The 22,314-nt window shown below is 36.9% G+C and overlaps 2 protein-coding genes across 8 annotated transcripts in view; one reads left to right on the top strand and one right to left on the bottom strand.

Annotated features, from left to right (window-relative positions):
• LOC140629781 (homeobox protein Mohawk-like) overlaps positions 1–16,111 on the top strand; it is a 70,105-nt gene extending 53,994 nt beyond the window's left edge. Inside the window, exon 6 of one of the 2 annotated variants that reach the window (XM_072819346.1) lies at positions 15,767–16,111. In XM_072819346.1, the coding sequence (XP_072675447.1) occupies positions 15,767–15,861 (95 nt within the window). In that variant the 3' untranslated portion in view covers positions 15,862–16,111. Of the gene's footprint in view, positions 1–1,216; positions 4,144–15,766 lie in introns of those variants that run through there. The other variant, XM_072819348.1, reaches the window with a different exon arrangement.
• LOC140629782 (WW domain-containing adapter protein with coiled-coil-like) overlaps positions 1–19,362 on the bottom strand; it is a 59,562-nt gene extending 40,200 nt beyond the window's left edge. For 3 of the 6 annotated variants that reach the window (XR_012027600.1, XR_012027602.1, XR_012027603.1), the window contains exons 1-6: positions 19,098–19,360; positions 17,475–17,597; positions 16,199–16,347; positions 12,775–12,893; positions 11,119–11,305; positions 10,012–10,139 (exon numbers count right to left, since the gene is read on the bottom strand). Coding sequence is in view for 1 of the 6 variants with exons in the window: in XM_072819351.1 (XP_072675452.1) it covers positions 10,020–10,139; positions 11,119–11,305; positions 12,775–12,893; positions 16,199–16,324 (552 nt within the window). In the remaining 5 variants the exon portion in view is untranslated. Of the gene's footprint in view, positions 1–1,538; positions 3,835–8,443; positions 10,140–11,118; positions 11,306–12,774; positions 12,894–16,198; positions 16,348–17,474; positions 17,598–19,097 lie in introns of those variants that run through there. The other 3 variants (XR_012027601.1, XR_012027604.1, XM_072819351.1) reach the window with 3 other exon arrangements.
• Positions 19,363–22,314: the final 2,952 nt, after the last annotated feature.

Here is a 22,314-nt window from a genome sequence, read left to right as displayed (position 1 = left end):
TCACTTCGGCAGCACATATTGTGATGCTCTGCAGCAGTTTTTCTCCCCAGGCAGCCATATATTAGAGCACCTGGGGAACTCATTCAAAGGCACATTTCTGGCATCTCTATGACCTATGGAGTCACAGTCTCAGAGACGGGATCCAGGAGCCTGCCCTTTGGAGAGGTTCCCTGTGTGTATTATTCTCCTCTCTACAGCATTCAAGAAGACAGGTTAGAGGCTAGGGTGTGATAGCAGAAAGCACATATAGGGCTAGCACCTCCGTGGAACTTGGAGCAGCTCCTGTGGCTGGTGAAGGGTGACAGCATTGCTTCTTCACTTCAGGAATCATGATGCCATAGCCTTTACTATGGACCAGGAATTGTTCCAAGAGTTCAGTACTCACTACCTCATTTAACCCTCACAGCCACCCAGGGAAGTAGGGTTACTGCTGTCCCCATTCTGTAGGGAAAGACACTTAGACGCAGTGTGCATAGCTTGCCCAAGGCTGCATGCCTGGTGAGTCGGCTGTTTTCCTATGGTCCCAGGACATATCTTGTGCTTCAAAAAATTATGATACAAAAAGATGGTTTTTTGATCTATAAAATGTTTTTGTTTTCCCTTCAAACAGAACAACTTATTACCATGCAGCAATTTTTCCCATTTTTTCCCTATAAATCTCTTGTATTCTAAATTTAGGTGATAATAGTGGATTAGGATCTGTATGTTTTTGGAATTTAATAAATGTGTTGGGATGTAGATTTCTGGACGAAATTTAGAGTGGATACCTCTGGCAAGATTTAAATGGCAGAGGTGGAGGGGTGGTCGTGGTGGTGGTGGGATTTCATCGAAATGGGACATCAGAAGACCTTTAGACTAGTGCTCTTGAACCTCTAGCCACAGCCAAGGCACCAGAAGGATTTTATCTTCCTTTTATGCCTAGTTCCTTCTTAAAATTCTCATGCCCTTCAATACCATCAGCAAAAATCTTCCCAATCTTCATTTCAAAGCCCATCCCTACTCCACTTTAGACTTTAAATGACTGTTTCTGAAATGAAAAGCAGAAAATCGCAGAACCTTTAAATGTAGAAATGTGTGAACATAGAACACTGACATGCCAAGTACAGTTTTAACATTTTAAATGTATTAACGTTGAAATGTATTTGAAAAGTAGAAGGACTAGTAATCCTGTTCATCTTGTGTCTAAAATATGTTTCTTTTCTATTAATAAATACAGCAGATGAACTGTGAGTAGAGAAGCTGTCATTTGCTACTCCTCGGAAAGATCCAAGAAGTTTGTGAACGTCATCTCTTTTATTGTGTCATTTCTGCTGTTAATGCAGTCAGACAGGTTTAACAGCAAGGTCTCCTAGTCTCTAGTGCCATTTCTGGAGATGGTAATTTGAGGAATTTGAAAAGCATGGCAAAAATGTGAGCCAATTCAAAGATACACTACAGTTCATATATCAAAGGAAAAATACTTTTTGATGGTTTCTCAGAGATACTGAAGAGCTTGAAAATACATAGATGGAAAAAAAAAAGAAAAAGAAAATACATGGATGGAGCCAGACTCTCCAGCCAGTTTCTAGATCATTACAAATGCATATTTTTCCATTTCTTTTTATTGAAGATAGACCTATTAATACTTCACAACCTAACACTATGCAGCTACACATTCATTTGACAAGTCAACCTTCTAGAACTGCAGTGTGGCAGCTATATCATTGATCTCGGGAAAAAGAGTTCTTGTGCTACTGAAGAACTTAGAGGATGAATATCAATGTCAACTTTGGGCCAGAATTAAGGGTTAGCTAAGAATTGGTAAGTCCATCCAGTTTTCAAAACTAGTAGCCCAACTGGAATGTAAATGGAGTGCTTTTATAAACAATTAATGCTCCTTGCAACACACAGGGAGTTATTCATGCATAGTTAGGAAGTCATTTTCTGAGACTTTGGCTGGAAACGTAGCTTTCATGGATGAAACATTTTGGGTAACATCTCCAATATTCCCCTTGCGAAAATGAAGTAACGACATCCATTAGACACTTCAAGTTTGCAGCTCTTCTTTCATGTGGCTCCAGTCCTCTTGGTCTTGGCATGTTGTGATAGTTTGGCACAAAGTAGCATCATTTTGTCCTTGACGATGATAGATTCTGCACACTTAATCCATTAATCTGAGCTGATGGACTTTGCCCAGAGTTAAAATATTTTGTTCTTACATAATGGTTTTCTTATTAAATCTCTGAACAATACTCTTTTACGGGTGACTACATTCAACCCCATATTCTAGATGTAAAAAGTAAAGTGAGAGGAGGTTAATTTTTTTTAATTTTATGAGGATTTATATAGTGCTTGGTGTAAGTGCTCAAGCTCTCTTCTGTTTTAGAAAATATTCAATCATATGGTCCTCAAAAGAAGTTTATGAGTCTTGTGCTATTAGACCCATTATAGGTGAGAAAGCTGAAGCACAAGGAAGTCAAGCGGCTGGCCAGCTGAGATAGTAAGTAGTAGAGCAAGAGTCCAACTCCTGCTGTCTGGTTCCAGGGTCTGGGCTCCAACCACTGCACTAAACTGTCTCTGCGCCTCACACTAGACCAGCCTTGTAGTTAATAACAATGAACTAAGGACAGAAATGAGAATATTTAACATTTCCAAACCCCCTTTCTGGTCACTCACCAACAATTTCCTCCCCATAGACAGCATTCTCATTTTCAAAGTGAAGTTTCAAAGTGAAAGTCTTAGACTTTGGAAAGGTGGAACCTTTGAGATCACAGAGGAGCAATCTTGGTAGATTGGGATTACGCAGAACAATTTAGCATCAAGAATATTTAGTGAAAAAGATTGAAAGTGAAGTTAAGGCATGACAGATGGGTGGTACTCTGCTTATTTGAAAAGTTCCTTTCAAATTATAAGTCCCACTTCCTTCACCTTTAGTCCTCCAGCCTAGATTGATGCGTCAGAATACCTGTGCATTTTACAATAACAAAGGTACCACTTGGAATTAACAAGGAGCCATTAGTCTCAAGTTCTTATGCTCTGCATAGCAAGGAAAGCCATCAAGGCTAGACTCCCTAACTGATAAGGAGCCAAGCAACAGTTTCACAGGTTTGCACACAGACTGCTGGGGTCTGTGCCTTCATGGGTACTGCTGGAAAAATAAAGATATTCTGTTGTTCTTAATGGAAATATAACCTACCCTGAAAGCTTTGAGATGTCAACTTACCCTACCCTGACCAGGGAGCTCTTTGCTATTGGTCCAGAAGAGAGGAATGTGGTTTCTAATTTTTATTTCCTGGCAGGAGTTAGAGGAGATGATGCATTGACAGGCAGCTGAAGGTGGGGACCCTGTGGATCCAGGACATCTGGGCATCATTAGCCATAGTGAGGGGCCAGCCCACATGAGAGGTAGCAGGAAGGAAAAGAATCTATGGCCAGATGGTGGAAGTCATGGCTGGAGGAAACACTGGCTTAATTTTTGGAAAAGATTTTTCTTCAAACTCTGAAATGACTTTGGAAGCCACTCGTTCTTTAAGGCCTCAGGATAAATAATTTAGCTAGTATATTGCAAAAGGGAAAAAATTGTAACTCTATCCATGAAGATGAGGTGGGTTTCATTTTATAATTCTCACTATTCAGAAAGCTTGCACAACTCCCTCGTCTCAAGGCTGTCGAAACTCAGTCTTCAATAACTCTTCTGCAAGCAGTGTCCTTGATACTCGCCAAGCTCAATTGCAATCTCTTCCTGTCATGCTAAAGTTTTGAAGTAGAACTCACTTCTGGTCATAGTGGATCTGGAAGAAGCAGTTCAGTCATCAACAGATACGTGTTGCAGGTTGTTGGGTATTTTTTTCCTTCCTGCTGAGGCAAACATCACTTAGAATGATTTATCATTACTCATTCAGAAGCTCTGACTACCCCAAAGAGAGGCTAACCACAAAAATTTCTTCTAAAAGTGATGTAGCCACAGCTGTCTAGGAGTTATTTAGCAGTAATTCACTCTGGGCAATAGAAGAGTGATTAGAAGGATATCACATCTATTAAAATGTCAATCTAATTAAAGCATGGGAGAGAGCTCAAGAGAGCTTAGAGTCCCTATTCTGTGATTTGGATAGACTTTTTTACTTTACAGATTAAATCATAAGCTGGAAACAAAGTCTCTTTGCATCTCTGTGGTCTAAAATACTAACAAAAAGAAAAAAAAAAGATTCTTAATAGATTAATAGGTTGTCATTCAGTAGGGTTTCTAGTAAACAGCATGTTAAGCCTTGTCCTTGTCATGGTCTCCAAAAGTGACTTTATTTTTTTTATAATAAATGTATTTTTTATTGGTGTTCAATTTGCCAACATACAAAATAACACCCAGTGCTCATCCCATCAAGTGCCCCCCTCAGTGCCCATCACCCATTCACCCCCATCCCCCGCCCTCCTCCCCTTCCACCACCCCTAGTTCATTTCCCAGAGTTAGGAGTCTTTATGTTCTGTCTCCCTTTCTGACATTTCCCACACACTTCTTCTCCCTTCCCTTATATTCCCTTTCACTATTATTTATATTCCCCAAATGAATGAGAACATATAATGTTTGTCCTTCTCTGATTGACTTACTTCACTCAGCATAATACCCTCCAGTTCCATCCACGTTGAAGCAAATGGTGGGTATTTGTCATTTCTAATGGCTGAGTAATATTCCATTGTATACATAGACCACATCTTCTTTATCCATTCATCTTTCGATGGACACCGAGGCTCCTTCCACAGTTTGGCTATTGTGGACATTGCTGCTAGAAACATCGGGGTGCAGGTGTCCTGGCATTTCATTGCATCTGTATCTTTGGGGTAAATCCCCAACAGTGCAATTGCTGGGTCGTAGGGCAGGTCTATTTTTAACCCTTTGAGGAACCTCCACACAGTTTTCCAGGGTGGCTGCACCAGTTCACATTCCTACCCACAGTGTAAGAGGGTTCCCCTTTCTCCACATCCTCTCGAACCTTTGTGGTTTCCTGCCTTGTTAATTTTCCCCATTCTCACTGGTGTGAGGTGGTATCTCATTGGGGTTTTGATTTGTATTTCCCTGATGGCAAGTGATGCGGAACATTTTCTCATGTGCGTGTTGGCCATGTCTGTGTCTTCCTCTGTGAGATTTCTGTTCATGTCTTTTGCCCATTTCATGATTGGATTGTTCGTTTCTTTGGTGTTGAGTTTAATAAGTTCTTTATAGATCTTGGAAACTAGCCCTTTATCTGATACGTCATTTGCAAATATCTTCTCCCATTCTGTAGGTTGTCTTTGAGTTTTGTTGACTGTATCCTTTGCTGTGCAGAAGCTTCCTATCTTGATAAAGTCCCAATAGTTCATTTTTGCTTTTGTTTCTTTTGCCTTTGTGGGTGTATCTTGCAAGAAGTTACTGTGGCCGACTTCAAAAGGGGTGTTGCCTGTGTTCTCCTCTAGGATTTTTATGGAATCTTGTCTCACATTTAGATCTTTCACCCATTTTGAGTTTATCTTTGTGTCTGGTGCAAGAGAGTGGTCTAGTTTCATTCTTCTGCATGTGGATGTCCAATTTTCCTGGCACCATTTATTGAAGAGACTGTCTTTCTTCCAGTGGATAGTCTTTCCTCCTTTATCGAATATTAGTTGACCATAAAGTTGAGGGTCCACTTCTGGATTCTCTATTCTGTTCCATTGATCTATGTGTCTGTTTTTGTGCCAGTACCACACTGTCTTGATGACCACAGCTTTGTAGTACAACCTGAAATCTGGCATTGTGATGCCCCCGATATGGTTTTCTTTTTTAAAATTCCCCTGGCTATTCGGGGTCTTTTCTGATTCCACACAAATTTAAAATAATTTGCTCTAACTCTCTGAAGAAAGTCCATGGTATTTTGATAGGGATTGCATTAAACGTGTAAATTGCCCTGGGTAACATTGACATTTTCACAATATTAATTCTGCCAATCCATGAGCATGGAATATTTTTCCATCTCTTTGTGTCTTCCTCTATTTCTTTCAGAAGTGTTCTATAGTTTTTATGGTATAGATCCTTTACCTCTTTGGTTAGGTTTTTTCCTAGGTATCTTATGCTTTTGGGTGCAATTGTAAATGGGATTGACTCCTTAATTTCTTTTTCTTCAGTCTCATTGTTAGTGTATAGAAATGACTTTATCGATAGAGACCACTTGAATAATTGAATGCAGTAGTTAAAAACATGACCTTTAGTTTGGCTGACATGGCACTAAGACTCACCACCCCCAATGCCAAACTGAGTCCTTTGCGAGTTTCTGGACCCCTCTATGCTACTGTGTCATTTGAAAATAAGGGCCATGATTCTATTTTACAGGGTTATTGTAAGCATCTAACCAGATAACATTTTAGAGTTCCTGGCATCATGCCTAACATAAGAATAAGCATCCAATGAATGTTAGTTAGTAATTATTATTCTAAAGATAACCCCTTCTCATAACATTTGAGTCTCTCAATATTCAAGTTTAAACTGGATGAAGCTGGATTTTGAATTCTTTCAATCTGTTTATATTTCACAGGCAAAAAGCATTTTCACATCAGGGAAGACCAAATGGCAGATTATTATCATTTATTAACAAGGTGTAAGGCAAACGTAGAAATTTAGTGAAAAAGCAAACGTACAGCATGACCCCATTTTAAAAAACATATAAACCTGTTTGGAAAGCCATAGAACCAAATGTTATATTAGTTTTCCCTAAATTTCCTTTACTTTCTCTCTTATACTTTTTCCCAGATTTTCTGCAGTGAACCTGTATTACTTTCTTATTAGAGACATGCAGCATATGCTATTCTTCAAAGGAAAGAAGTGTAGAGTCACTGTGGAACCAACCAATCTTTATGTATATGTGTGTGACCCCGCCTGGATCTAGTATGGGGGAGATAAAGATAGAGACTGTGGAGGTAGGAGCAGGGAGCCCCAGGGAATCGCTGTGTCCATTTGGGGTAAGCTCCTGTAGATTTAGAGCTGTTGGCTTTTTGTCACCTTCAGAGAGGTTTTCCATCTGCCTGGTTCACCAGAGTCTTATTCTTTATCTCAATTGTTCTAAGTATGTAAATAATTCCAAAAATTGATCTGGTGTCCTGGGGACTCATGGACCTCTGCGATCAGAAACACACTGAACCATGGCTGTCTCCAATGATGGCCCCAAAACTGACACAGTGTGAGGGGATGCAGTTGTCAAGCGCCTGGAGCTCTGACTCACTCCACTTTAATTTAGGGAAATACATAGTACATGATTTTTATATTATTTATTTAATTTTTTAAAAAATTAAAAAAATTTCTTTTTATTGGAGTTCAATTTGCCAACACACAGCATAACACCCAGTGCTCATCCCATCACGTGCCCCCCTCAGTGCCCGTCACCCAGTCACCCCAACTCCCGCCCACCTCCCATTCCACCACCCCTTGTTCATTTCCCAGAGTTAGGAGTCTCTCATGTTCTATCACCCTCTCTGATATTTCCCCATTCATTTTCTCTTCTTTCCCCTTCATTCCTTTTCACTATTTTTATATTCCCCAAATGAATGAGACACCATATAATGTTTGTCCTTCTCTGATTGACTTATTTCACTCAGCATAATACCCTCCAATTCCATCCACGTCGAAGCAAAAGGTGGATATTTGTCGTTTCTAATGGCTGAGTAATATTCCATACATAGACCACATCTTCTTTATCCATTCATCTTTCGATGGACACCGAGGCTCCTTCCACAGTTTGGCTATTGTGGACATTGCTGCTAGAAACATCGGGGTGCAGGTGTCCCGGCGTTTCACTGCATCTGTATCTTTGGGGTAAATCCCCAACAGTGCAATTGCTGGTCGTAGGGCAGGTCTAGTTTTAACTCAGCAGTTTAACTCTGCCTTCAGCCCAGGGCCTGATCCTGGAGACCGGGATCGAGTCCCACGTCAGGCTCCCTGCATGGAGTCTGCTTCTCCCTCTGCCTTTGTCTCTGCTGCTCTCTCTCATGAATAAATAATTTTTTTTAAATAAATAAAAAATCTTTTAAAAATGTTTAAAAAAAGATAAAATGAATAACTACAGTTAAAACTAAGAAATTAAAAATGGATTGGTCTAGGGGCACCTGAGTGGCTGAGTCAGTTGGGTGTCCCAACTCTTGCTTTTGGCTCAGGTCATGATCTTAAGGTCCGGTCCTGAGATCAAACCCCATGGCAGGCTCTGTGCTCAGCAGGGAGTCTGCTCTAAATTCTCTCTCCCTCTGCCCCTCCCCATCTCAAATAAATAAATATTTAAAAATAAATAAATGTGTTAGTCTAGAGTTAAGACAAAATGACCAGTGAATGCATGAAACACTAGGATGACAAAAGTTAGAATGTCTCCTGGTTTTCTAACAATTTCTCAATTAATTTGACTATAAAGACTGATTTTTAAAAATGTCATTTACTGTATCACCACAGATACACACAAAAGGCAGCACATATTAAATATGAGACACATATTTTATTTTATTTCTTTATTCATGAGACATACAGAAGCAGAGACATAGGCAGAGGGAGAAGTAGGTTCCCTGCAGGGAGCCTGATGTGGGACTTGATCCCAGTACCACGGGATCACAACCTGAGCCAAATATGTTTTCTAGGCCACAACAGAATAAGCCTAGAATAAACTAGGTGCAAGAGGCTAATCATTTTGAAGAACAAATTCTCAATATAAACATAGGCTCATAAAGAAAGCTGAGTCAAATTCCAATTAACAAGCATATTTAAAACAAAAAATAAAATAAACTCCACGGCTAACTAGGTTTCCATGAACTTCATAAACCTTCCATGAACTTCTGACCCTTCTTTTCTATGGAGTATGATATTTACTGCCTGTACCAGTGAAATAGGCATAATTATATAGTATTTATAGCTTGGTAATCAGTGTATACTGTTGTCAATAGTTGGGGCAGCAAATAATTTCCTAAAAGTCAAATCACCTGTCTTATTAAGCCAAAATGTAGTCAAGTTTTATGTATGTTTGAAGTACTTTCAGAGCAATCATAAACAAATCCCAGTTGATATTCAAAATACAACTCCAGAGAATTTAATAAAGGATTAGACAAAAACAGTTTTCAATTTTTACTATAAATGCCAACTTGGTATTTACTAAATATTTGTAGATTCATGTTAAGACTAACTCTACTTGTGACCCAGTGACTTATAAAGATAGGATGTGAGAGGCCCTTAAAAATTTGTCCTTGATTTTATAAGACACATGTAAAAAATATCTGTCCTATTTACTTGGATGTAGATATCCTTGCTTGAGTAGGATACTAGATTAAAAACTGAGAGACAAGAAGAGTTTAAGTGAAAACACCTCAGAAACAGATATACTTGCTAGACAATTAAATTTCCAAGGGATCTTGGAAATATCCAAAGACAATGTTTACAGTGATTTGAAATTTCAACTGAAACAAGTATGGCCAGCAACCAAATACTACCCTCAATTGAAGAGGAGACCCTTTATAATTAGTTGCTGTCAACTGTGTTAACAGTTGTTGTTAACATTTAGTTAACATTATATGTTAACAGTGTTATAACATTTCACTATTTAAATACTATTGTACTTTACAGAGTTAGAAGACAAAAGTCTAATGAAGCATCTACCATGGGTTAGAGAACTAAAATCTAGATGCCATTACCATTCACCAGGATTATTATTAAATTACAAAGTGTAATCATAGTGTGGGGCACCTGGGTGGCTCAGTTGGTTGAGAGTTCAACTCTTTGTTTTGGCTCAGGTCATGATCTTATTATGGGTCTAGAGATCAAGACGTGTTATCAGGCTCTACATTTAGTAGGGAGTCTGCTTAAAGATTCTCTGCCTCTGCTCCCCCCCACCCACCTCACTCACTCTCTCTCTTAAATCAATCGTTTTTTAAAAATGCAGTTACAGTGTTATGGAACACGTTCTATCAAAGAGAACTTTAAATTTCAGAAATGAAATTTGATTTATATTCTTCAGTCTGATTTAAGATATACTAAGACAAAAACTTTGTCAGTGAAAAACTTACCTTTGCTCTCACAAAGTTGCTTGAATTTCACATACTCGGACTAAAGATCTTAAATTTTTTAATTCAGTACAAATTTCTGACATGTGAACACTTCCCATATTATGGGCTTCTTCTCGCAATCTTGATGCCTATAATTAAAGAAATAAAGATCACATACATGCCACAATCACGTACAAAAAAAAAAACAAAAACCCCAAAACATTAAATTTCTGACAACTTTGTACCAAGATTACAGAACAATCCGCCTTTAAATCCACAAAAATGATAGTGAATCTAAAGGAGAAAAAGGATTTTCTTTAAAAAACTGTCTAATGGTGGAAAGAAGGTATTTTTCCAAGATTTCCCCCTTCAACTTCTGGAGGATATAGTATTTCCAATTTTAGTATTGCATAGCACTAAGGATAGAAGAGCTCATGATTCGTGGTTAATAAGATGCTGAGTCAGCCAGAGTAAAGTTCAGGTGTAACAATGTTAAAAGGGACTTCACTGTATTCTGATGTCATAAGATATGCAATATTACCTCTGTGAACTTAGAGAAAATTTCAGACAGTCAGTAAGCTGCTAAAAGGGAGAAGCCAATGGCAGTTAATTGGAATGTCCAAAGGTCCCTCATTCCAAAGCAAAACTGTTTTCTAACTTCTACTTGCTAGTCTAGTGGAGAGATAGAAGAGTAATAGTATGAACAAGTTCTAAAACTATCAGAGCAGCTGGCTGAGTAGCATCCTGGCTTTAAGCCTCATAACTATTCTAACTGGGTGACTTTGGTATATAATTTATTTGGTCTTAAGGGTCTTCAATGGTAAAATGGGAGAACTCATCTGCACTGCTTAACAGTTTTGAGAAGTGGAGAAAATAAAGCACTCAGCACAGTGCTAAATGCTGAGTATATTAAAATATTTTATGTGAAACCATAAAAAGTTATCTCATAAATGCCCTAAAATAAGTGCTTACCAAATATTTAATTTAATGCACTGACTATAGACAATCTAATTAGACATTACTTTAAATGTAGCTTAAATTCAGTGATCTAGATTAGATTTTCTAGAAGAAATTATATTTTGTCATTCATCCAAAGGTAAAACATCTGCTATGAATCATGTAACATACTTGCTTCTCTGCATGATCTGCAGGCCATCCTTGAACATGTTTTATGAGATTTTCATTGAAGTGTGCTGCTAGCGTAGGTGTTAATGAACATGTAGGTCGGGCAGATGAATTCTGTGGTACAACTGTTGCGTTTGATGCATTACTACTAGAAGTATGATTTGGACCAGGTGATGGACTTCTCTGGCTACTGGAAGAGAAAAAAGAATTGAATGTATAGTATATTTTTAAAAGGAGATACCTAAAAATTGTCAATGTCTTCTATTAAATTAAAGATATCCAAATTCCTAAGAAAAATCTGTTATTTTAACATCAAATACATAGAATTTAAAATCCAAAGTGTAGTTATATATCATGTACTCCTTAAACACACTTTTGGGAGGAAAAAGGGCCCTTCTAAGAACACTAATGTCAGTTAAATTTAAACTAATAGTGCTCTTCAAATTTGACAGCAGAACCTGTGATTTTGTATACCAGAAACACTACTCAGAATGTAACTAAGAAATGGTCATATTTTAACAGTTGTAGATATAAGGCACAACTGAGTATTGCATCTTAAGTACATGTAGATAAAGAGGGGGAAAAATCTATTGCCTTTGTTTAGTGTCAGAACAAAATACTGAATCAGAGGGTAGATAATGTGAAGCAAAATACAGGCATTTTATTGGACAGCAACAAATGAGTTTAGTGGCAAAATAAGACCCAAAATAACACTCTGAGATAAGTTATCTTCTTTTAAAACTGTATGGTTTGGCTAGGGTTTGGGGATATGGTGGTAAGAACCAAAACTTTAATCACCCAAGTTGATTTCCTACCTGCTTCACCAGACTTGGCTCTGAATGAATTTCAGTTATTTCCAAAAACTAAATCTCCCAAAGGATGAAGAGTTTTCATCACTGAGGATATTTAAAATAATACTGCAGCCTCTAAAGACAATTTAAAAGAAGTATTTCCCAAAAATGTTCTGAGCAATGGCAACATTGCTGGAGTAAGTAGACAGCTTCCCAAGGTGATTATTTTGAAGGGAACAACTCTCATTTGGATGTAAAAGTTCTGAAATGCTTGTTTAGAAAACAACAATAAAAACAATAGTTGAATTATTTTGCTACCTCATAGCAAGAAATCAAAATAGGAAAATCAATCAAATGAAAATCATTTAAAGTTGTATTTGTTAATTAACAAAGAAACATGTAACACAATACAGCCCTATCTGACAAGCACTCCACACAGGGGTCAAAATTGAAGCTCTTAGGAAAACCTGACACATACCAGTTGAGAAATAGTATTTCCCATTTTTGGATTCAGCAATACACTCATATCTAAAACTGCTATGAGGAGGTTAAAAAATGATGTCATTTCCAACAAGTATTATAAAATCAGGTGCCCTCTTTGTACAAGTATGACATATTGTTACTCCTATCATATTCTATTAAGTAAAATCTGAAGAATGACTTTCTTCAAAAAATAAGCTGGCTTCATTACTAGAGACAACAACCTACTTGGAGTAAGATTTGCCTTTGTAAATCTTATAATACATAAAACTTAGGCTAACCATGGATTCTTACAAGATCAAGTTCTATTATACATATATTTTTATAATATTCAAACAATGCAGCATGCAACATTAATGAAAAAATGTTTCAACACACATGAACTTACTTTGAGCGCTGAAGACTTCGAGGAGAGACAGGTTCATGACCTTGCTGTTTGTCAGCAGTTACAGGCTGCTGTGTGGCCGATTGTGAAACCGGTCCTTGCTTAACTACTGGAGTACTAACCTGAAATGTCAAAATCTGGTGAGACAGGCTTCTATTATATACATAAATACCATGGAAAGTACATAAAACCAAAAGTACTATCAATGTGAAGTCTCTTATTTCTATTCTTTAGTAATTTTTAAGATAACATGAGCTGTCCCCTAATTGTTTCATAATTATTAGTGATATAGACATATTTAATTGTGTAAATCATGGTCATCCAGGTCCCCAAATCCACACACCCCTCCAAATCTAGTTGGATAGTCTTAAACTCTGAAAAATCTAGAGACTTCAAGAATTGCAGTCAGATTAAGTTCCCAAAGTTCACAGTTAGAAGAGCCACGTTCATTTTGAGACTAACATAGAATTTCTTCATAAAATGGCCCAGAAGACTTTAAGATTACTTTTTGTAAAGCAGAAGAACACAAACTAGTTCTCTAATGTTGAGCCCAGTTTTCTTTCTAATACACTAAGATAGCTCCTCTGATTCAGTTATTTTTATATCAGTAAAAATTAATGTTACTATATCATACAAATACAGCTGCTCAAATTTAAACCACATATGCAGAGCGTATAGATTGGTCTACCAGTGAATGAGTCAACACTGGAGTGGTCTTCAAAGACATGTTACCCTACAGAGGTGGAACAAGAGGACCATGATTGTCAGTGAGGATATGTACACTACACATACTTACATGCCACAGAAAAAGAAAACAAGTACTTTTAAACACAAGCCCCGAATTAAGGCACGAAGGCAGACAGCCATTTGTGATTAAGTCACATCCTCCAATAATAGTTTTGTTTTTTTCTTCTTTCTTCCTTTTTTTTTTTTTTTAATATTCCCCCAAACAAATCTGGATAGCCTGGCTACATAAAAATCATTTTTATAAGCATTTTTATAAGGTCTACTTAATACTGAATTCCCACTTAAAAAAAAATTTGATGGGGATCCCTGGGTGGCGCAGCGGTTTGGCGCCTGCCTTTGGCCCAGGGCGTGATCCTGGAGACCCCGGATCGAATCCCGCGTCAGGCTCCCGGTGCATGGAGCCTGCTTCTCCCTCTGCCTATGTCTCTGCCTCTCTCTCTCTCTCTCTGTATGACTATCATAAATAAAATTAAAAAAAAATTTGATGCCCATATACATAAGGGATTTGAAATGCTAATCTTATAACTGATTGTAAAACTTTACAATCACTTTTAGTCATTATTTATTGTACTCCTAAGATACTACACCCTGACGAGTTTTAAGCTCTAAGAAGATCTCCTTTGTTGAAAAAATTTTTTCCTTCTCTCACAAAGTGCAAACAGTATGAAATTGCAGAATAGACTAATTTCTTTTTAAATTTTGAGTTAAATGTATCAATCCAGACTGACCCTAAAATGAGTTTAGATAAATGACTTAAATAGGGAAGGGATAAGCTAAGGAAGACCTAAAAGCTGTCCTAGCATCAATTTCAAGTTATCTTTCAATACGTTTTTATTTTTAGGCTTCTGTGAAAAAGCCTAAAGCTTTAAGCCTTAACTTTATTTCAATATAAAATTTTGGCAAGACCCCTGGTTGGCTTAGTAGGTAGAGCATTCAACTCTTGGATCTCAGGGTTGTGAGTTCGAGCCCCACGATAAGCGTAGAGACTGCTTAAAAATAAAATCTTAGGGATCCCTGGGTGGCGCAGTGGTTTAGCGCCTGCCTTTGGCCCAGGGCGTGATCCTGGAGACCCCGGATCGAATCCCACGTCGGGCTCCTGGTGCATGGAGCCTGCTTCTCCCTCTGCCTACGTCTCTGCCTCTCTCTCTGTGTGACTATCATAAATAAATAAAAAATTAAAATAAAATAAAATAAAATAAAATCTTAAACAAAAAAAAAATCTTCAGGGGATTCCTGGGTGGCTCAGCAGTTTGGCACCTGCCTTTGGCCCAGGGCCTGGTTCTGGAGTCCCAGGATCGAGTCCCACGTCGGGCTCCCTACATGGATCCTGCTTCTCTCTCTGCCTGCCTCTCTCTCTCTCTCTCTCTGTGTCTCTCATGAATAAATAAATAAATTCTTAAAAAAAAAAGTTCCTTCTTAAAAAAAAAATCTTCAGCATAAAGGATTGAAATAGCCTACTTTTTAACTAAAAAGAATTTCTTAAATTTACCATTAAGAAAAAAAACTGCAATTTGTGCATATACCAACTTCCAAATCTTTTAATGTTTTGCTGGTAATAGGACTACAAAGCAAAGAATGAGTATGACTAAGATTTGCTTAAGAAATTTTGGGTAAGGGATACCTGAGTAGCTCAGCAGGTAAGCGTCTGCCTTCCACCTAGGGTGTGATCCCAGAGTACTGGGATCAAGTCCCACATCGGGCTCCCTGCATGGAGCCTGCTTGTCCCTCTGCCTGTGTTTCTGCCTTTCTCTGTGTCTCTCACGAATAAATAAAATCTTAAAAAAAAAAAATTTGGGCAAGACTCAAATGATATAGTATAAAATCTGAAGGCAGTGTTGTTAAGGTCTGGTTTATATTCCAATAAGAAGAGACCAGCAATTTTCTAACTGTCTCTGAGGAGCCATTCATGCAAACTTTTGCTTGGAGAAACACAGGTAGTATAAGCTTAGTAAAATGGATTCTGTGTTCAGAAAGACCTAGGCCTTAAATTCTGATTCCACCACAAAAACTGGATTTAACTGAAGGCTTAATTCTCTTATCTATTAAATGAAGCAAATAGTAGTTGATTCTCATGATGTGAAGTTAAATATAATACTATTAAGCTCTTAGCACAGAAATGGATTCATTTCTAAAATAAAAGTATGGGAGGAAAGCCACTGGAAAACAGGTTATATCTTTTAAAAAGTTAAAAAACTCTACAAATATTAAGACAATTATTTTATCCTTCTTTATCCCACTCTTCCTCCAGGTCACAAATCTCAGCCAGTAAGAGAAAACAATCAGCGTATAGAAGTAACACATATGATGGGGGTGCCTAGGTGGCTCAGTCAGTTATGTGTCTGACTTCCCGGTACTAGGATCAAGCCGCCAGTGAGCTCCCAGCTCAGCAAGGGGTCTGCTTCTCCCTCTGCCCTCCCCCCCCATGCCCTCTCTGTAAATAAATAAATATAATTTTTAATTAAAAAAATGTTTAAAAGTAGCATAGATGCAACTCCCTCTAGAGTCCTCAATTTACTGAGACTAACCTGCATCTAAGCTGACCCATCATTCACTCCACCACTACTACACGTTCTCAAAGAGGGCTTTTCCTACAATAGAGAGTCTAAAACATTAAACTTGTTTTTCCAGAAGTGAGTGCTTTCGTGCTTTCTTTTCCAAATTTCCCTCAAAAGCAACATACCTTTGGCTGTGATGAAACAGGAGGAGTACTAATCAAAGGTTTGATAGGGACTGTGTTAGTCTGAGGTATGCTTATTCTTGGAGACACATACGATCTTGGGGATGATGCATCAGAAGTTAAAGACATTGGAGACTGATTAGATGGCTGAGCTGTGAAAAAGTAAAGCAATTAATTAATTCCAAATAAACCAAAACTTCCGTAATATATATGTAGAGGTCTTTCCATCCCTCTACATGCCCCCTGAACACCAGACAGAACACTTAACTGTTTAAAGTCAGAATCTGAAATACTCACTGGAGTCATGGACTAAAAACGAGCTGTGAATTAGAGAAGCACATCCAATGTATGCCTCCTCCAACCTGTTTTTTTAGGCTGAAGCAAGAAGGTAAGCCTGAACTATTCTCACATGGAAGGCATCCTCACCATTCTTATTTGTTCTTTCTTATTCTATATTTAGGCCTGGTTATACCCCTTTATCTCCTGCCTCATGAGGATAACCAGAGAGTTAAGTCTTTGCACTATTATATTTCAATTTCAGAATAAGTGTTTCTGCTCAGTTTATTAGTTTTCAGAATTGGGGCAGGGGGACAAGTCAAAGTGACCAATTCATTTCTTCTTTGTTCCTATATATGCCTCTTTCCATTGGATGTTTCATGGAGAAGAGAAATAGGTAATTTAAGACAGGACTTGAGCATTTCTGTATCCTGTGGTCAGTCAAAAATCATTAAACATCAAATGTGAACCAAACCAACACTTAAAATATATTCAATGTTTCATAAAAATTGAGGACCTATCAGTTTACACTCAGCTTTATATCAGTTTACACTCAGCTTTAGAGTACATTGACAACTTAAAGTCTGAATTAAATATGTATTACAGATTTAATGGCAATACTGGAAGATAAATGTCAATGTTTGCCTCATCTGGAAAAAAAAATACTGTATATACTAGTGTTAGAAAAAAAAATCATCAAACATCAGGGGTGTTTGAGTGGCTCAATAGATTGGGCATCTGCCTTCTGCTCAGGTCATGGTCTCAGGGTCCCAGGATTGAGCCCCACATTGGGCTCCCTGCTCAGCAGAAAGTCTGTTTCTCCCCGCCCTCATGTACATTCTCTCAAATAAATAAATAAATAAAATTAAAAACAAATTACAGGATCCTGTAAAACAAACATCAAATTGTTATAGCTAGTCTCTTCAGAAACCAAAAAGTTTTACCATGAACCCCCTGCTCCAAATTAATATACAATTCTCACAATACCTAAGAAAATGAATACCTTGTGTAGAGAGCTGAGCAGCTTGAGAAATCAAAGAAGTTATGTTGAAAGCAGATGGTCCAGCAGTAAGAAACTTATGAATTATAGACTGCAATGAGGCTTGTGTCACAGCTGCTGTAAGAACTAAACACATATCTTAAATTAAAATAAAAACATAGTGGCACAGTATGGTATTAGTAACAACTTGAAAACTAAAAAAACCCCAAAGAAACTGCAGTGTTTCAAACTAGAACTCTCAAAATAAAAATCTGTAAGATGGTAATAAAATGGGTCCAGAGATAGGAAATGATCAGAGGTAGAAGAAATTTAATGGTTTTTTTTTTGTAAAGGAAAACAGTAGTTTTCCTTTGCATTAAAATTTGTGTTCAATTTAAGAAACTCCGGAGACTTTTTAAAAACAGTAAAGAGTGTTCCCTGGAAATTCTGATTATACCAGAAATCTATTCATTAATAGCTAAAGGGCTTTTGTAGGTTACCTGAAATTAAAAAGATAAAGGGTAGTTATTTCATGTGAATGCTTTACTAAACAAGGTGACCATTAAAACCCTACATTAGGGCAGCCCAGGTGGCTCAGCGGTTTAGTGCCTGCCTTCAGCCCAGGGCATGATCCTGGAGACCCGGGATCGAGTCCCATGTCAGGCTCCCTGCATGGAGCCTGCTTCTCCATCTGCCTGTGTCTTTGCCTCTCTTTCTCTCTGTGCCTCTCATGAGTAAATAAATAAAATCTTTAAAAATAAAATAAAATAAAACCCTACATTAATACCCACTCCAACAATCTTTTAAAGAACAGACATTAAATAAAAGAAGCTAGGTAATTTAGGAACATCATTTATTTTCAAAGCACAAGATCCTTTATTATTGACATTTTCTTATGCTATCATCTCTTCAAACTGCTTAAAGTCCTACTTTCCCTAGTAAAACATGTACCTATCAAATAGAATGGCACAGTTATCTTAAGAGAATAAAATCAAAATGCAAGAAAGTACAGTAAGAACAAAATTATTGACCAACTAGCGTGAAATAGCTCCATTTTTAAGATAAAGGAAGAACTTAACCATTTAGCACTACTGTTAAATATATTATGTAACAATGTACACATACTGAAATGGACTATTCTAAACAGAAAATTTTAAAATGCTCTTAAGACTGTTTGAATTTGAATAGCTTGTCAATTAAAACTATATCCACTTTTATTCAGACTTCTTTGATGTTGCTAGCTAAACAGCATACTGAAAAGCAAAGTTGGAATTAACAATATGCTAGAATTTAAGTGTTTTTATATCAGTTTTTAGAAATTAAAAAAATTTAATTTTAATTAAAAAAAAGAGATTTATTATACACATTAAGCAGACAGAATAGCTTTATCTCCGGTAAATACCGTACACAGCAAGTCTTGAAAAATATACAGAGAGAAAAAAAAAAGAAAAATATACAGGAAAAATCCAAGTACTACTAACTCAATTACAATACCAAAGGCTTTCAACAACCATGAGGTTACGATATGAATTTCAAAGAATGACGCTCAAATGTGAATTTCAAAATGAAACAAAAGACCACTCCTAAATTGGGGAATTTACTAACGACACGAAGCAAATAATAATAATAAAACTGTTACCAATTTACCTTCATTTATTTTGGATATGTCCACATTAGAATTATTAAGTTGCAGTGTGGCTTGCAAAGCAGGAAGCAGCTGTCTGAGAAGGTTGGGGTCCTGAAGTAATGGAGGTATCGGTGACTGTGGAACAGGAGAAACAGGGATTGCTGACGCAGATGTTGGAGGTGCAGATGTGGGATTCAGTCCAGAGGCAGAGGATGTGGAAGGAGTTGTGCAAGAATGTGATACAGATTTGTCTCCTGGTGTAGACTCTAAGTAAAAAGGAGATAACAAGGCTGAAAAAAAACTACTTGGAGAAAACTAGAACCAACATCGAAAGAGCAACTTTCATGTGCCAAACACCCAACTCAAGTAATTTCATTCCATCTTCCCAAGGTGACACAGGGAGGGGGCTCAGTAAAGATCTACCTACTTAGAATAATAGGGTTAAGTATTTTTATATCCCGATTTCACAGGTGAGAAAACTAAACAAGAAAGATTATGTAACTTGCTTGAAATCACAAAACTTGGTAAAGCAGTGATTCTGCTATATTCATGTCTGATTCTAAAAGTCTCATGTTCTGTTTACTGGTAATGCTGTTTCAAACACAGTTAGTTATGTATTAACTACACGTTCAAATAAGCTTCTATTAAGATAAAGGTACAATACAATTCTCCTGGACTTAATTTAAGGTGAAAATGTTTATGACCACAGTAACAGCCCTCCAAAACATGACAATGACCAGAAAACAAATCAGGATTTAACACCATGGCGAGCACCTCCAATATAGGCTACAGATCAGAAGAATGAAACTCCAACTTTGAACTTTCATACTTAACAATTGAGTTTCCAGATTACATACTTTCCTTCTATAAATATATCTATTTGTCACATTTAAAACTTATTAGCACTAGAAATGATGCTTTTTTAATAGCAACCCATCCACAATACATATATTCAGTATTTTAAATAAACCAAAATAAATAAATAAATAAAACATGCACGGAAAATGGTCATTATCTGAAAGCTATCATTGCAAATTACATATATAGAGTCAATGCAATCGCAATCAAAACTCCAAAAGCATTTTTGGCAGTATTTGAGAAGTTGATTCTATTAACTTATTTGAAAAAGGTAGGGATCCCTGGGTGGCGCAGCGGTTTGGCGCCTGCCTTTGGCCCAGGGCGCGATCCTGGAGACCCGGGATCGAATCCCACGTCGGGCTCCCGGTGCATGGAGCCTGCTTCTCCCTCTGCCTGTGTCTCTGCCTCTCTCTCTCTCTCTGTAACTATCATAAATAAATAAAAATTAAAAAAAAAAAAAGAAAAAGGTAAGGGCTAGTACGGCCATGAAGTTCATGAAAAAAAAAAAAAGAACACAGCTAGTGAAATGTGTCTTGCCAGTATAAAAACTCACAATTGAAAGAAAACCAATATAAGGTCGATTAAACTTCTGTTATGTGTCTTTAGAACTAGAAGATGAAAACAAGAAGGTATCTTTGACATCTAGACGCAGAAAACTACAAAAAGCAAACCAATTACATTCAAAGCACAGATAAGTATTCTAAGGAACTCCTATAATCAGAAAAGACAAACTACACGAAAGAAAAATGAACAAAAGATGAAATAAAGACATTTCCCAGAAGAAACCGGAATGGCTTTACAATTTTTATAATAATACAATGCTTGTTTCTATTTTAGCACAAAACTAGAAACAAACTAAATGTTCACCAACAGAAAGATGAACACTGTATTTTCATACCATGGAATATTACTAATATAATAACTTTAAAGAAAGAAAAAAAGAGGAACAGAGGACCTCTGGATAAAAATATTAAAACAACTAATCAAGATGTTCATGCATATGCTTACAATACTGGCCTAAATATGAAGATTTGCTAAAAATCTTTAATTTTCCATACACACCTATTTCTTGAAGATTTTCAAGTTTGTATATATATATATATATATATATATATATATCCCAAATTAAGACTATTATATGATGTATAAAAGTTGCAGGAATACTGCATCTGAATATTACACTGCTACCTAGTAACTGCAAATCCTCATTTCCAATTCTAAGAACTAAACATTTATTAATCTTCATGTCCGCACAGAAGCTGGGAATTACTAGTAAACTTACTGAAAAAGGACTCCTCTATCAGCCTTTTTATACCACTACTATAATAGTCAAAAGAATTAGGGGCAATAGCTCTCTGAAGTATGGACTTCACAGCTGCTTTAAAATATATTTCATGGCTATGTTGATCAACTATGATCAAAATTGATAAAAGTGTAACATCTGAATTTTTGTAAAGCACACATTTTAAAGAGGGTTATTCAGTTTAGCAGATTGCCTATCACGTTCAATTTTGTTGCTCTGGATTCATATACAAGTATACAGAAACTTGAAAGAAATAAAATTTCCCCTTTGAAAACCTGTCAGTTCTTACATTTTATGATGACAGTTTTCTCCAGATCATACTCCTTAAGGGTCAGCTTAGGGGCATTCCTGATTAATGTTTAAAATGAAAACAAGTTCTGCATTTTTACTTTCTGCATGAACCATCAAATTAGTGCTTACATACCTCTGAAATGATCCTTACTCTTTTGTTACTTTTATTGTGGCTTTCTTCTGTTTTTTAACGTATTCTGATGCTGCTCAATCTATCCACACATTTTTAAAATAAGCACAGCTTAAAAAACTCTTGAGTGCTGCCCTTTAATCCAAAAAAAGGAAACACCCCAGAAAAGAAAACTATACATATTACCATAAAGAAATAAAGTAACAAAAACTAAATATCCTTAACTCTTAGTTTTAGTAAGTTTGTTTACTCTAAGATAAATTTCTTTTGAAGTTCTGTCAAAGATCACTGAAGAGTAGTATGGAAACCAGGTGATCCTGCTTAATATCTAGGAGACCCTTGAACAGGCAACATCTTTAAAGGCCAGAATTTTTCTATTAAAAGGTTTGAGTATCAGTTTTCAGCAGAAAGCTTATCAGAATTATCTATAAAGCTAAAAACAAAACAAAACAAAACAGATACCTGGGCTCCACTCTAATGAACCTGGGGAGGCCCAGGCATATGTTGAAGTTGTAAGAATTCTATAGGTGATTCTGACACCCTAGTTGATTCTGAAAAAACAGGTTAGAGCTTTCAAGGTTGCTTTTCACCTTAAAAACCAAAGGAAACAAAACCAAAACAAAGCAGCATAGCACAAAGGTACAGGAGTGAGTGG

The sequence above is a fragment of the Canis lupus genome, unplaced genomic scaffold (genome assembly GCF_048164855.1).
Source record: "Canis lupus baileyi unplaced genomic scaffold, mCanLup2.hap1 Scaffold_254, whole genome shotgun sequence".
NCBI lineage: Eukaryota > Metazoa > Chordata > Mammalia > Carnivora > Canidae > Canis > Canis lupus.
Note: the sequence above shows the minus strand (reverse complement) of the source record. Positions and strands in the feature narration are given on the sequence as shown.